At 44.5% G+C, this 16,696-nt stretch overlaps 1 protein-coding gene across 3 annotated transcripts in view; it reads right to left on the reverse strand.

The window, feature by feature from the left end:
• ATL2 (atlastin GTPase 2) overlaps positions 1 to 16,696 on the reverse strand; it is a 208,030-nt gene that overhangs the window by 82,339 nt on the left and 108,995 nt on the right. For all 3 annotated transcript variants that reach the window (XM_030196285.1, XM_030196284.1, XM_030196286.1), the window contains one exon: positions 7,670 to 7,797. In XM_030196285.1, the coding sequence (XP_030052145.1) occupies positions 7,670 to 7,797 (128 nt within the window). The remainder of the gene's footprint in view (positions 1 to 7,669; positions 7,798 to 16,696) is intronic.

Here is a 16,696-nt window from a genome sequence, read left to right on the forward strand (position 1 = left end):
GTATATGTGACATTATATACATGACCCGCACAGACCTTCAATAGTCTGTGAGAAGTAAGGGGAGACACTGTTGCTCTGCTGAGCTGTTTTAAGAATTTTGGGAGCTACTGCTTGTGAGTAACCACCTTTTAAAATCCCTCTGTGTACTGAAAGCTGTTCATTTTAGCCACTGATTTTATGTTGTGTTAATTTATCAGGCTGTCTTGGATATTTTACTGCGCAGTGTGCTCTGTCAATCTTTATCACCAGTTGCCTTTGGCGTTGGGTATCTAGACGGCAAATATAGGCAAATCATATCACAAATCACCTCAAAACAAATCACTGTAAACAGACTCCTCCAGAACCCAGTGAAGATGGAGATTATTACACCGGGACCTATTCAAGGTCCTCGGCTTTGACCCATAACGCTTGTACATCCTTACTGGTGGAGCTGCACACATTCTTGAGTCCATTTGATCTTCACATGCAGCCACCCGATGCTCCATTTCATCCTGGCATTCTTTGATGACCTCAAGCTCCTGCTTAATAAACCACTGCAGTCTTGATTATCTTGGCGCACCAGCAAGAACTCATTGTTAAGATCAGACATCCAACTAGACAATTTGAGAACTTAAGTATCCTTTGTCGCTTCGCATCTGTATCGTAGTCCCCTTCAGATTCTTCCGAGAGCACGAGCACCATCCTGCACAGCCATGAGGCACCTGGCACAAGATGTCAACAAACTTCATCTCCATTAGCGCGATCATCCCAAATACAGACCAGCCCAGAATTGAGCAGGAGTAAGAGTCTGCAGCAGTATCTAAGAAGGAGATTGAAGATATTCTATAAGCTAGGATGGTGCACCCACAGCCTAGGCTTCCATCCCAGATGCTGATGCCACTTCCTCTTCCAGAGTACCCATACTCTGACACATACACACCCCAACCAAACAGATATCAAACCAGCATTATCCATCCTATACATGTTCACCAAACATTTGGTGAGTAATAGTAACATTCATCATAAAGTACATTCCTGGTCTATTCTTTTGATGTTGTGCACTTGACAATTACAAGCAATAAGGATTCTCAAGACACTAGTTCTCCTTCCAAGCTTACTGGAGTTAATATGTAGGAACCTTTGCTGTAGTAACTTCTCTCCCACTGGAAGGAGAAGCTCACATCTGTAATCTCACCAATTCTCTAAAGCAGAGCTGACACTTCTGGGGAGTAATTAAGCCACTTACATTAAAAGAAAACAGTTTTATTTCTTCTAACATGGTCTTCTTGTATCAATCTATTAGGAAACAGCATACACATTCACACCATCCTTTACACATGATTGCTTCCCCGCCTTTCATCACATGCCACCCCACCACCCCAAAACCTTCCTGCAACCTTTTATCAACCAATAGCTATATCCCTTGCCCAGCTTATCACCCATTCCTTTTCCCATCTTCATCACCCCCCTCCCCCCGTCCCTATAGAGGTAATGGCATCTGCATCATGGAAGGAACCTGAAGTTATGCGAGTTCCGTCCCTCCAACCTTCACTCTTGCCCACATTTTGAAGTATTTCTCCATCTCTCTCATGCTTACAACAACTGACAAGTTTGTGGGGCAAGTTAAGAGTTTTCCAAATATTTTCTACTTCTTAAATAACATTCCACAGTCTTCACCAATTCGTACTTTCAAATTTACACCAATTGCTTTCAATGAGTACTTAATATCTCCACTTTCCAGTGCCATCCCATTTTTTCAGTGGGCTCCAAAGTACCATCCAGACTGCCTCCACAGTAAACACTGATTTTGATTAACTCCATGCCAACGGTGGAAGATCAGCTTATTGCCCAGTTCAAGGCATGCTCCCAAGTTACCAACATTCTGGTCCTTGTGTTTTGAAGCAGTTGCTTACCTGCTGCTAGATTTGCCACTTTATGTATTGTGAGTTGATAGTAAAGAGCAATCCAAATGGGGTACACCCATTTATACTTAATATTTTTCTCCTTTAGACACTGGGCGATTTCTTTACGTTCATACCATTTGCGCAAGGTGGTAGCTGTCATGATTGAGACTATGTTCCATGCCTATACTCACCTTGCCACCTGGTGGCCAGGCCCAGTGGCTGCTATGGATTGTCTTGCTGTTTCCCCAAACATGCTCCAGAGTTCATTCTAGTCCAGTCGGATGTTCCAGCATTCCTGACTTGCTTGGGATTCCTGCAGCTAGTCTCACCCTTACTTGTGACCTCAGCTGGGATTGCCTTTATTAAGCACCTGGGAACTTTCAGGTTTGTCTTTGCAACGCCAAAGGTCTCCAGGTTAGTTTGTGTGCAGGGAAACACTTCCACCTTGCCTTGTTTCTTGTCTGTATGCTTGCCTTAATTTCTTGTTTAGTTTGTATGCACATAGGCACTACTGCTTTCATTCTTCTCTGTTTGTTTGTGGCTGCCTGTCAGCCTTCAACCTTGGGTCTGTTTGTCTGTGTGTCCTTCTTAGTGGCTGCCTGTCAACCTTCAGCCATTGCTCTATTGTTTGTCTGTGTGGTCTAGCTTTGTATTCTGCCTGATATGCCTTGTTTGCTCTTATCCCCTCTGACTTTCAGTCCCTGTTCAGTCAAGCTTGTTTCTGTATCCTATATCCTGTGTGAGTACCCTGAATCCTGTTGTTCCAGTCTGTCTGCTCCAGTATTACCTACCAACTCTATCCTATAAGTCCTGCAGGCCGCCCGCACCTAGGGGCTCAACCTCTGGGGAACAGCGGTCACCGCAGGTGAAGTACAGTTTTCCAGTCCTATGTATTCCAGCTTGTTCACCTACAGCTCCAGTTCCAGTTGTTCTTGTCCTGTCTGTCCAGCCTTGCTTTCCTACAGCTTCTGTTCCTGTCCTGTGGTTCCAGCCTTGCTAGTCTCCAGCTTCAGTTCCTGTCTTGCTTGTTTAGTCCTGGTTGGGAGGTTTTGCCTGCTGCTGCCGCTCAACGACAGTAGCCCAAGGGCTCACATTGCTGTAGAATTTGTGACTGTTGTTTTGAGCCTGAGACCGTGACAGTAGCCGAAAGATCTGAGAGGATGTCAACCTAACTTTCTTCCCATTCAATGCTACCTACCTCTTCCGACCACTTGCTAAAAAACTCTTATTGGGAATCTCAAAAAGCAAGAATGTCCTGTGGCTTATTAGATGTATTGGGCCCCAAAGCTCTAAGGACCTTTTCTTTCTCGATAGTTGGGAGGTTATCTTCATTCCCCATCACAAGCAGAAAATCTTTAACAAGTCAGCCACTTTTCCTTCCTGTGCTGCCTCTGGGACTTCACAAATCCTTAAATTGTGACTATCTGTCCACATAATCATCCAGTTTCATCAAACGTTTCTGTGTCTTATTAAATCTTGATAGTACTGTATTTTTATAATGCAGCTAGCTCTTCGCCATGATTAGGTACCAAAATGTTTTGATATGAAGTTCAAATTTTCTCAAATATAGTAAGCTTTATTTGCAGATAATGTTTACTGAATAATTAAGATCCTCCCTCTCAACTTTTAAAAGCAGTTAACATGGAAAGATTGAGGCTTCACGTGAAGACCTGACCTTTAACTACTGGGCCTATTTAATAAAGATTTTATTCCATTTTATGTATATGGGGATTAATATACAAGGCCCTATGTCCTTTACCAAGTAAAGGGGTTCTGGCAGATTTCTATAAGCTACAGGAACAAGGGTCTCCTTGACTAATTAGCGGCTATTAGAATTCTTTTCTGATGCACTCTTAACTGTTCTTTATTTTACTGAGCTTAGGTGAAAACTGATATTTCCACTTATAAACTAGCTGTCATGGCAACATACAAGCCTTTGAGCCAGCTGAATATGTGCCAAATTTCAACACCATCAGATCAAGCCTAGATTTGCCGATTTGTAACAAATGAACTTGAAAACATTTAGCAGTTGATATTCAGCTGGTGGCACTCTGTTTTTTTGCTGACCGCCTCCAGGGTTATGCTTGAAAATTCAATTATGGGCCACGTTCAGGATTTAGCATTGAACTGTTGGTTTCCGACGCTGGCTTAAACCATAGCCGGTTAAGTGCAAAATTCAGGTCTTAACCAGCTACCTGGCACCTCATGAAGACAGGACTGAATTACCTTGACCCGTTAAAGTGATGAACATTGGCCAAGTGCTGACGCTGCTCCTGGAATAACCCCAAAATAGCAGATTTTGAGCTTGGTGCTAACTGCACATTTTCAGCTGCACTAACTGGTTAAGTGCTGCTGAAAATGACAGGTTAGCTCTGAACAAGTGATTTAACCAGCCAGGGGTCGTTTCTGGTTGGTTAAATTGCTTTGAATATTGACCCTTAGATCTTTATTCATTGCCATATGATTTATGACAAAGACCATCAACCATATTAGTAGCCACCATCTGGATCAACTCCATCCTGTTTATATCCTTTCCATGGTGTGGTATTCAGAATCTGCATACAGTAACTCCAAAATGAGGTCTCAAAGTTGAAGCATTACCACCCCCCTTTTTTCCTGCTGGCCATTACACCCCCTAAGCACCCAATGACTCCTTTTGGCTTCTGCAGTCACTTTTTCTACCTGTTTGGGCACCTTAAGAACAATCAATCATGCTCAGATCTTGCTGTCTGCAATGAAGTACTTCACTCAAGTTTTTGTGGCATGCAGAGAAGTACTTCTTTCTACACTGCACTGTTTTCATGGGTTTTTGAAGCACAAATGTTGGACCCTGTATTATTTAACATTAAATCTTAGCTGCCATACTAGTTTAGACCATTCCTCAAGTTTCACAAGATCCTTCCTGTGTTATTCAGTGCATCTACCTTGTTTTGCAGATTTTGGTATCATTCACTAAAAGGCACCACCCTTCCCCATAGTCCTACAATATTGCTAACATGTTGAAAAGAACTAGACCAAGACCAAGCCCTAAGGCACACTATCAGTAATGCCCCTATTCTTATTGCCCATTTATCATTATCCTTTGTCATCTCTCGCTCAAGTTTCTAATCCAGTCACTTCAGGGCTCATACCAAAGGTGTTCATGCAATCCTGTGTCAAAGGCCTTACTGAAATCTAAGTACACACTACATCTAGCATTCTCCGATTCAACTCTGGTTGCTCTATCAAAGAAATTTGGTCAAGTTAGTCTGACAAAAATACATACCTGTACTAAAAAAACATACTGCCTTAGAGCTTGCAATCCCCTGGATTGAAAAACTACTACTACTACTATTTAACATTTCTTAAGCGCTACCAGGGTTGCGCAGCGCTGTACAATTAACAAAGAAGGACAGTCCCTGCTCAAAGGAGCTTACAATCTAAAGGACAAAAAGTGCAGTCAATCAAGATTGAGGCAGTCTAGATTTCCTGGATAGAGGTACAATGGTTAGGTGCCGAAAGCGACACTGAAGAGGTGGGCTTTGAGCAAGGATTTGAAGATGGGTAGGGAGGGGGCTTGGCGTATGGGCTCAGGGAGTTTATGCCAAGCATAAGGTGAGGCGAGGCAGAAAGGGCGGAGTCTGGAGTTGGCGGTGGTGGAGAAGGGTACTGAGAGGAGGGATTTGTCCTGTGAGCAGAGGTTACGGGTAGGAGCGTAAGGGGAGATGAGGGTAGAGAGGTAGTGTGGGGCTGCAGATTGAGTGCATTTGTAGATTAGTAGGAGAAGCTTGAACTGTATGCGGTACCTGATCGGAAGCCAGTGAAGTGACTTGAGGAGAGGGGTGATATGAGCATATCGGTCTAGGCGGAAGATAAGACACGCAGCAGAGTTCTGAATGGATTGAAGGGGGGATAGATGGTTAAGTGGGAGGTCAGTGAGGAGTAGGTTGCAGTAGTCATTGCGAGAGGTAATGAGAGAGTGGGGATGAGAGTTCAGGTGGTGTGCTCAGAGAGGAAAGGGCGAATTTTGCTGATGTTATAGAGAAAAAAGCGACAGGTCTTGGCTGTCTGCTGGATATGGGCAGAGGAGGAGAGGGAGGAGTCGAAGATGACTCCGAGGTTGCGGGCAGATGAGACGGGGAGGATGAAAAAATTGCTCTATGCTGGTTAGCAGTATTTACATTAATGTACACACCACTGAGGTCAAACTGGCCTGTGGTACTCAACTCTTATTTTTGCCCTTATGAGAGGAACCACATTTGTCTGCCTTCAGCCTTCCAGGACCACTGACTCTAAAGTAGCATTGAAAAGATCAGACAACTGAGCCACCAAACCTTCCCAAAGTTTCTTCAATACTGTATGGTGTATCCTGTTCAGCCCTGGCAAACTAACCTTTTCCGGAGATGGGAAGGTGGTAGAACGAGAGGACATGAAATGAGATTGAAGGGGGGCAGACTCAAGAAAAATGTCAGGAAGTATTTTTTCACGGAGAGAGTAGTGGATGCTTGGAATGCCCTCCCGCGGGAGGTGGTGGAAATGAAAACGGTAACGGAATTCAAACATGCGTGGGATAAGCATAAAGGAATCCTGTGCCGAAGGAATGGATCCTCAGGAGCTTAGTCAAGATCAGGAGGCGGGGCTGGTGGTTGGGAGGCGGGGATAGTGCTGGGCAGACTTATACTGTCTGTGCCAGAGCCGGTGGTGGGCAGCAGGACTGGTGGTTGGGAGGTGAGGATAGTGCTGGGCAGACTTATACGGTCTGTGCCAGAGCCGGTGGTTGGGAGGCGGCGCTGGTGGTTGGGAGGCAGGGATAGTGCTGGGCAGACTTATACGGTCTGTGCCCTGAAGAGCACAGGTACAAATCAAAGTAGGGTATACACAAAAAGCAGCAAATATGAGTTATCTTGTTGGGCAGACTGGATGGACCGTGCCGGTCTTTTTCTGCCGTCATCTACTATGTTACTATTACTTGTTCATACTTTGTTTGGCTAGCTTGACAACACAGTCGTTTGAAAATTATTTGAGGTCTCTCTCTCTCACTTTCACTCTTGTTTTTTTGCAATCCCACTCTTGGCCCTTCATCTGAATGAACACAGAACAGAAATATTTAAGTTATTTTGCTTCATCTTCAGGCTCTACATATTCTTCCTCTTCACCCTTGAGTCTTACAGATCTTTTATTTCTGCTGTAGAAAATATCCCCATCTCACATATTCCACGAAAATACAGAAACTCTTATTTCTAAGCCTAAATATCTACATTAGGTATGACAGCAAAAATACCCTCATTCTACAATTTTGGTTGCACATTTTTGCACATAGAATAGTGTCAGTTATATAAGAAACTTAATTGATAAATTAGTCGCCAATTGGTAATACCGATAATCAGCTATAATTGGAACTGGTACTGTCACTAATTTGCGGTTACGCACGTAACTGCACTTAGTTGTAATTCTATGAACTTAGTGAGTAAATCCTTTAGTGTATAACTGCTAGGGAGTGTGGATTTGAAAGAGGCATGGGTAGGTAAGGGGCATGTCTGGGTAAGTGGCGTGTCCGGCACTTATGCGCTAAGGTGATATACACATAACTGACAGTATTCTGACAGCATTTAAGCATGAGCACTTACACTAGCCTTTGACATAGCATAAGTGGCTGCACCTATAGTTAAATACATAACTACAGACTTATGCTACCATTCTATAATTGCAATTATGCATATATTTTAGGCAACTAACTTTAGGAGATTTGTACAAAATTATCCCCATAGGGGTCAATTCTATTACTGCGCACCACAACTTACGCTTACCTTAAAGTACTCTACTAGATCTCTGCATGTCACTTTAGATCCACCTATTTCTTTTTCCACCAATTTTCCTGGAGCAAGCAACAAAGGTACTAGGTTCTGAAGTTCCTTTTTGAAGTCCTCGTCAATATCTGATGAAGAGTAGTTAGAAAAGAAAATTTGTTGATTTAAAACCAAGAGCACATTTTCCCCCACTGAACAGAAATACTCTACTGGTTGTATTTTACACAGCAATGCTTCAATCTTTTTCCCACATAAACTTATCTGGACTACTAACACACTGCAGCAAGTTCACTGTACCTTTGATTTCACAAAAAAATACCAAAACATTTGCATTGACCAGTAATGTTTTGCTCAGTTACACTTCTGTTCCTGATAGCATTTATGTTCTATATCCTTACTAACCAGAAATAATTTTCTATCATTACATAAACTTTTAAACTACAGAAGTGAATACCATTTTTAAGACTTACAATGCAATTCAATTCAAATCAATCAATCAAGTCTTGTATACCACTAATATCCCCTTTCCAGGGTTCAGTGCGGTTTACATTCTAGGTGAGAAAAGCAAATAGTGTTAGTGTGAGGTTTGAGAAACAGAGAACACTAGTAAAAAAGGCCCGTTTCTGACACAAATGAAACGGGCGCTAGCAAGGTTTTCCTCGGAGTGTGTATGTTTGGGAGAGTGTATGTGAGAGTGACTGTGTGAGAGACAGAGTGAAAGTGTGAGTGTGTGTATGAGAGAGAGAGAGAGAGTGAGTCTGGGTGTGAGTGTGTTTGTGAGAGAGTGTGTGTGTGAGAATGAGAGTGTGTGCAAGTGTGTATGTGAGAGACAGTGTGAGAGAGAGTGTGTGTGTGTGTGCGAGAGAGTGTGTGTGTGAGACAGATTCTCTGTGAGAGTGAGTGTATGAGACCAAGCGAGTGTGTGAGTGACTGTGTGGCACATAGAGAGTGAATGTGATACAGTGTGAGACAGAGTGTGTGAGAGTGAGAGTCAGAAAGACATTGTATATGAAAGAGAGAGTGTGAGCCCTGCCCTCCCAATCCATGCCCATCTGTCCCCTGCCCCCTCCATTCATCCTTTTCCAGCAATTCCCCTCTCTCCCTGAGCCCTGCCCTCCCAATCCATGCCCCTCTGTCACCTGCCCCCTCCATTCATCCCTATTCAGCAATTCCCCTCTCTCCCTGAGGCCTGCCCTGCAATCCATATCCATCCATGCCCATCTCTCTCCTCCATTCATCCCTATCCAGCAATTCCCCTCTCTCCCTGAGCCCTGCCCTCCCAATCCATGCCCATCCATGCTCCTCTGTCCCCTGCCCCCTCCATTCATCCCTTTCCAGCAATTCCCCTCTCTACCTGAGCCCTGCCCTCCCAATCCATGCCCATCCATGCTCCTCTGTCACCTGCCCCCTCCATTCATCCCTATTCAGCAATTCCCCTCTCTCCCTGAGCCCTGCCCTGCAATCCATATCCATCCATGCCCATCTGTCCCCTCCATTCATCCCTATCCAGCAATTCCCCTCTCCCTGAGCCCTGCCCTGTAATCCATATCCATCCATGCCCATCTGTCCCCTCCATTCATCCCTATCCAGCAATTCCCCTCTCCCTGAGCCCTGCCCTCCCAATCCATGCCCATCCATGCTCCTCTGTCCCCTGCCCCCTCCATTCATCCCTTTCCAGCAATTCCCCTCTCTCCCTGAGCCCTGTCCTGCAATCCATATCCATCCATGCCCATCTGTCCCCTCCATTCATCCCTATCCAGCAATTCCCCTCTCTCCCTGAGCCCTGCCCTCCCAATCCATGCCCATCCATGCTCCTCTGTCCCCTGCCCCCTCCATTCTTCCTTTTCCTGCAATTCCCCTCTCTTCCTTCCATGACCCCCCCTCGCACCCATGCTCCTATCTCTCCCATGTCCCAGCCTGGCCCGCCCTCTTCTTCCCCCCCCCCTCTTCGCATCCATGCTGTCGTTTTTCCCCTGCCCTCCTGCTCCCAGTGTTCAACTTTGCTGCCCACCCTCTTCTATCCCCCCAACATCCCTTTTCTTTTGTTTTATTTTTAAATTTACCTCCGTGGTGGCGGTTCCGGCAGCGCAGCGTCAGGGAAGGAGGCGGCGTTCCCGACGTCTAGCCTTCCCTTCGCTGTGTTCCGCCTTCTTCTGACGTCATCATTGACGTCAGAAGAAGGCGGAACACAGCGAAGGGAAGGCTAGAGACGTCAGGAGCGCCGCCTCCTTCCCTGACGCTGCGCTGCCGGAACCGCCACCACGGAGGTAAATCTAATATACTAAAACGCACCGTGCGTGGGTGCGATCAGTTTTTTTTTTTTCTGCCCTCGCGATCCGTTTTTTTCCCCCGCCCTCGACGTCATGACGTTTGACGCGAGGGCGGGGCAGAGACGGCTGGGTGGCTTCACACCACGAATCCTTCAGAAAGTGTTTGAGTGACTTCAGAACGTTGTCTTCAGAACGTTCCCAGTGCGTTTTATTATATTAAGATTGGATTAACGCGCGAGACTAAAAACATTAAGGAAATGATAATGGATGATACTAGGAGGTAGAAGTCATGATGGATTGTTATGAAGCAGTCTTTGGAAAGAGAAAGGTTTTGAGGCAGCTGTTTTCTGTTCTGATGGTAATAGGTAGGGAGTTCCATATTTTGATTCCAAGAATGGGGAATGGAGAGCTGAAAATCTTCTGATTTCTAATTGTCTTTTGAACAGTGATGCTAGCATCAGTTGTTTCAGTCGGTTAGACTGGACCAGACATAGCAAAGCAGTCTTAGTCAGCAGTTCAGAGGTGAAGCCCTGTAGGATTTGAAAAACTAAACGAACAGCTCTGAACCCGAGTCTTTCTGCTATGGGAAGCCAGTGTCGAAAAATGATCTGACTAGATGTAGCTGTCTCATTTTGAAGAGTGTTTTCTTCCATAGCTGGTTAATATGGGAAGTGAAGGTGAGAGAAGAGTCAAGCAAGACCCCTAGTACTCTGATTTCAGATTCGACTGTAAGGATTTGACCACTGGTCAAACATATTGATGATGGGACCTCAGCTCCCTGATTTCGGAACCACAGGACCTTGTTTTTTTACACATTCAATTTCAGTTTATCGGTCAGGGCCCAGGTGCTGACAGCAGTCATGCCATTCGCTACATACTGAGTTGGATCTATGTTTGATGCTGCTACTGGTGCTGCTGCTACAGGATGTCATCCGCATAGGATAATAGTAGTTCATTAAGTCCCAGATGTATTGAGGTAAGGGATGACAAAGCGATTGAACAAGGTAGGGCCCCACAGTTAGGAGACCAGAAGTTGGAAAGTTGGTTGTTTTGCTTGACAGAATAACTTCTATTTGAAAGGAATTTGCTGAACCATTTGAACACAGTCCCTGTTATTCCTATCTAATCCAGGCAGTCAAGTAGCAATGTGTGGTCAACCTCATTGAATGCCATTGATATATTGAATTGGAGAAGAATTACTTGGTCGCCTTTGCATAGATTTTGTTTGACATATGTAGTTAGAACTAGCAGCAATGTTTCCATACTATGTGACGATCTGAAGCCAAATTGTGACCAATAGAAAATTTTTCCACATATAAAGAGATATGTACTAATGTAGGCTTCTAATACTTTAGCAAAAAGGAGTATGCTTGCCACTGGACTGCAGTGGCGTTCCTAGGGCAGCTGACAGCTTCACTCGTTTCATGCTCCCTCTGCCCTGTTCCGGGGCAGAGGGAGCACAGAACGAGTGGCACCGACAGGCACGTGGCACCCCCCCCAGTGGCATGCACCCGGGGTGGACCGCACCCACCGCCCCCCCCCCCCCCAGGAACGCCACTGCTGGACTGTAGCATGCAGGCAATATTACGTCTAGCCCAGATCCCTTCAGCAGTGGTGTAAGAACAATTTTGTCCAAGTCAGGAGGAAAAGAGCCAGTTTTTAACAGCTCATTGAGATTATCGAGTAGCCAGTTTACTGCTTCCGTAGGGATAGAGTTGAGTAGGTGTTCTGGGCATTGATCCAGAGAGAAGTTGGCTCGGGAGCATTTCAACAGCATTGATCTTACATCTTCAACTGTTAGTGGTTGAAAAGATTCCCAGTTTTGGTCAATTGAGTCCTTGGGTTGTGGAATCTCCAGCGATTAAGGTTGATCTACGGGTTGGACTATTTTCCTCTGTTGGTGTAGCTTTAGATAGTTCAGACCTAAATTTGGAGGATCTTACTGGCGAAATGATCAGCTAGGTCTTGGGCGGTGGGACATGTTTTCTGTGAATACCCATCCTTATTAGTGGAAGCTAGTGTTGTAACTAAGGAGAAAAGCTTCTTGTCATCAAGATCATTTTGACCTATTAGGCTGCTATAGCATTGGCGTTTTGAGTCAGCTACCTTCTTTTTGTAGCATCAGAAGGCCGACTTCCATTTGGATTTATCAGTAGTATCTTTATTCTTTTTCCATTGCTTTTCAAGGCGTCAACATTCCTTTTTTAGGATGGATAGTTCTTCTGTAAACCATGGCGAATTTCTGGATGTCTTGACCTTTTTAGTGGTAAATGGAGCAGTTTTGTTTAGTGCGACTTTCACCTTGGTGTCCCAGTGGGATTTAATCGAACCATGTGTAGGAGATGCAGTAGTGAGGGAATCTGTTAGCTCAGACCAGAAAATGGCCTCGTTGATTTTACCTCTGGTGGAGTTGAGTTTGGATGACTGTCTGGTTAAGCTTGACATACAGATATCAATGGTGAAATCCAGATGGAAGTGGTCAGACCATGGTACTGGCTTCCATTTGAATGAACTAATCAAACTATTAGGATAGGAAGTCATGAAGTCTCACATACGGCCTTTTTCATGAGTTGCACCCTCAGCGAATTTAGTTAATTCGCAGTCCTTCAGGAATGCTTTGAAGTTGTGGACACTGGTGTCTGCATCATTTTCCAAGTGTAGGTTTAAGTCTCCCAGGAAAATAATCCTTGAAAATTCTTACATGGCAGAGGAAGTAATCTCTTCAAATAGAGGTTCTGCCTTGGACCAAAATAAGTGTTGATGGCCAAAATAAGGTAAAACCCATCCCTCCAAACTGCCTAAGCAGGCAGATGAACCTGCTGGTAACAGGAATAAGAGGGTAGGAAAAACCCAGCTCTTCAGAGAATAGAAATGTCTCTTCAGCAGCTGCTTGCAAACCTGGAATTGCTGGAGGGTGGGTCAGAAGTAGATCAATGTCTCTGCACTGGTTGTTTTATGTAAACCTGCAGCCAAGCATTTAAAAGTATTCCAAATTTTAGACCACCACATTATATAGACTATAGCATATATACAGTCTTGAACCCCTGACACAGGCAGATCATATTAAAACATGGCCATGTTGGGTCACTGGATGCCTTTGACACCAATGGAGACCACAATAAAAAAAAATAAAAAAAAAATAAAAAAAAGATTGCAACTGGACTGGGTTGTCACCACTCTTCTGTGTTCATTGCCTACCTTTGGGGACTGGTCCTCTTTTTCTTGTCTGGAGGTATGAACATAGATTTTTTTCTTTTGTCTGGACTATTACTTTGTCTTCATAAATATCTCAAGGCAGGGTACATACAAACATTCATAAACATAAAATTAAACAGTAAAAGATTTTCTCTACCAATCAATGAGCCTGTCTTGCATGTCAATTCTTAGCCAGGAGAGAGGCTATCAATGCCATGTCAAAAACATCATGGGTTGACTCAACCAAATGATTTCCTTATCTTCACCTGAATCTCACAGGTGAACACATTTGATACTGTTCTCCAAAGGGCAGATTTCCTTTTGTTTTCTAGAATAAGTTGAAGAACCTGGGCCATAAAACTGATTAGTTATGTGGGAGTATAGAATAGTATTTTGAAGAAAAAAAAACAAAGAGAAAGTTTCCCAAAGTTTCAGGATCTGGATTGCCTTTCCTGGGAGTACCAAGGAATGAGCCCTAGATATCATGACCTTTTTGTGAATGGAATCAATCACTGCCAATTAGTATGGAAGCTGACTCCTGAATCCCAAATCCTTCTGAACACAATACTTAAGTCTGCCTTCTCAGGCATAGAAGTACATGGGTTTCCCCCACATTTTTATCTGTGTATCAGAACAACGCTGATGGACAAAATACCACCATGTCCTTAGAAGCACTGACTTTCTTGAGGTGTCCATCAGTGTCCTGGGGTTCACCTTCTACCTTAAATGCAAGTGCCTTAGCTGTTCAAGAAAATATCCTTTAGCGTAAAACAGTTATACACAGAAAGTGAAATTTGGTCTTACCTGATAATTTTCTTTCCTTGAATCCTACAATATCAGTCCAGAATGGGTTACATGACCCTATCAGTAGATGAGGCAGAGAAGCTGAAGTCTTCCAGTGACATCACTGGTGTAAAGAGTGGTGCAGCCTGGGACTTGTCAGTATGGAAATGCCAAAGCCAAGCAATAAACAAAGTTATTTGTTGTTTTTGTATCCCGCATTTTCCCATGTTTAGTAGGCTCAATGTGGCTTACATAGCTCCGGAGGAGTGTTTGTCAACTCTGGGTAAACAGATACAGAGTGGTGTTACTGCAGATAAAGTTTATGTGGTACAGCCACATTAGAGATCATGTAGCAGAAGAGTTGTGATATGTCTTTGTCATGCTTTGTCTTGTTGTATTGCAGGGTTGGGTATTTATGCTGGGTTGGTGGGGTATGCCTTTTTGAACAGGTTGGTTTTCAGTGCTTTCTGGAAGTTTAGGTGCTTGTTCACACTTTTCAGCGCTTGTGGTAATGCGTACCATAGTTGTGCGCTGACATAGGAGAAACTGGACCCATAAGTTGATTTGTATTTGATTCCTTTGCAACTTGGGTAGTGCAGATTTAGGTACTTCCATGATGATTCAGAAGTGTTTCTAGCTGGAAGATCGATCAGGTCAGTCATGTATACATATACTTGAAAACCCCTTTAATAGAATTCTGCAAGTGATGAAATATAACACAATAAAACAGAGCTCTGGAACCATGAGGACTGAAGAGGCTAGCAAATGCTGAATGGACTCCCTGACACCTACAATCTTCCTGGATGGACCCTAGACTGATCTAACTGAATTCAAAAAAAGAAAATTAGGTAAGACCAAATTTCACCTCTTTTGAAAGCAGCAGGCTCGGCTCCAGCTGCTTTCCATGCCGGCACTGCGACTCGAGGAAAAATACAATATTTAAAGGCAGGGTGGCGGCAGGAAGGAAATGAGGGCTATCGGGAAGCTGAGGGCAGACAGGAGATGATGGACGACCTGGGGAACGGGGAATTGGGAATGGAGGGGGGGGCTGGAAGAAGGCAGGAAATGTCTGGCGTTGAGTAGGGGAGGGGAGGGGCTAGAAGGGAGATGGTTGACATGGGTGGATGGAGGGGAGGGCAGGGGGGAGAGGAGGGTTGCTGGACATGGGTGGGTGGATGGAGGGGAGAGGAGGGTTTGCTGGACATGGATGGAGAGGGAAGGGAGAGAGAAGAAATGCTGGACATGGATGGAGGGGAGGGAAGAGTGAGGAAGGAGATGAGATGAGGGAAAAGGAAGAGAGGAGAAAACCTGCACATGAAGAAAATAGGCAGAAGCTGGATCCACTGGACAGCCAAGTCTGCGGTGGACCCAGCTTTTACTTAAGGATGTAGGGCAAGAAATGAAGAAGAAAGGTGGAAAGTAAAGAAATAAATGGAAAGGAAGCCCTGGAAACAGAGTTAAGAGGACAGATAGCAGCAGAATCGGATACTGGGCCAGCATGATCAGAAAAATAAAGTCACCAGACAACAAAGGTAGAAAAAAATCATTTTATTTTCATTATAGTGTTTGGAATATGTCCACTTTGAGAATCAGGTGCTCACCATTAAAAGTTTATATTTATTTACTTATTTATGGCATTTTATCCCACTTTAAACATGAATTAGATTGGAACCTGGGATCATTTTAATTTTTTTTCCCTGGAGTAATGCATTGCCCCCCTACTCCCCGGTTATAGCCAGCTCTGCAATTTTTTTTTTTTTTTGGGGGGGGGGGGGGGGCGCAGAGGTGGACCACAGAGAGAGCCTGTTAAACATTTACCAGCACACCACTGGCTATACCACAGCTCTATCCTTCAGGGCAGGAAAAAGTCCTCTACCCCCCCCCCCCCCACCCCCCCAGGTAATACTGCTCTGACAAGAGACTATCACCTCTGGCTTGTACATAAACCTTGTAATGCTTTAAGAAATAATGGGCTCACAGCCACCTGGAATCTCCTTTTTACTTCTACTGCTGCTGTTTGACACAGCATGCCAGAAAAGACTGAGGCTGCCTCGACCTTCCAAGTCCAGTAAACAAAATAAATAGCCAATCAGACTTCCAGAAAGGATTAGTCATCTTTAAATTGTGCAAAAGCTATCCAGCTTATGTAGAGTTTGGGCTTTCTTCAACATTGCTTTCCAAGATAATGTCAGGAGTGCGACCACCTGGTTCACATAAGACACAGAGAAAGCATCTTGGGCAAAAAGAAAGGCACTGTGCAAACAGATACAGAGTAGTCTTTCAAGGACAAATGGGGATCCCTGTGTTTATTTTACGCCTGAATCATAGCAGAGCTGCAACCTGCACTTCCAGTGAACTGAGAAATAATCCTTGGATAAGGACCACCATACAATAATTAGATGGCAGTTCTGCATGCCACAGAATCAGATTCTGCTCTGCACAACAGCGCTTAAAACTATGCTAGACACAACATACACTAAGGATGTTGGCCTGTAGCTGAAGAAATGAGGACACTGCATTCTGCTGCAATGCTGTTAGGGGGGCAGTAGCCCCCCAGGGGTCCACTGAGATGAAAGGCTGTAGGACCTAGCTCCCACTCTCCTAGGTTCAGAAAATGCCAGCTAAGATAGTCCGTTAGCACATTCTTCACCCCTGTAATTTGCACCGCTGAAATGCTGTAAGATCGAGCTCGGCCCAGCTGCAAATCCTAGCTACCTGCACCACTGCTACACTCCTGCCCCCACCTTGCTCATTGAGATAACCCACCGCAATGGTATTG

The sequence above is a fragment of the Microcaecilia unicolor genome, chromosome 3 (genome assembly GCF_901765095.1).
Source record: "Microcaecilia unicolor chromosome 3, aMicUni1.1, whole genome shotgun sequence".
Lineage (NCBI taxonomy): Eukaryota > Metazoa > Chordata > Amphibia > Gymnophiona > Siphonopidae > Microcaecilia > Microcaecilia unicolor.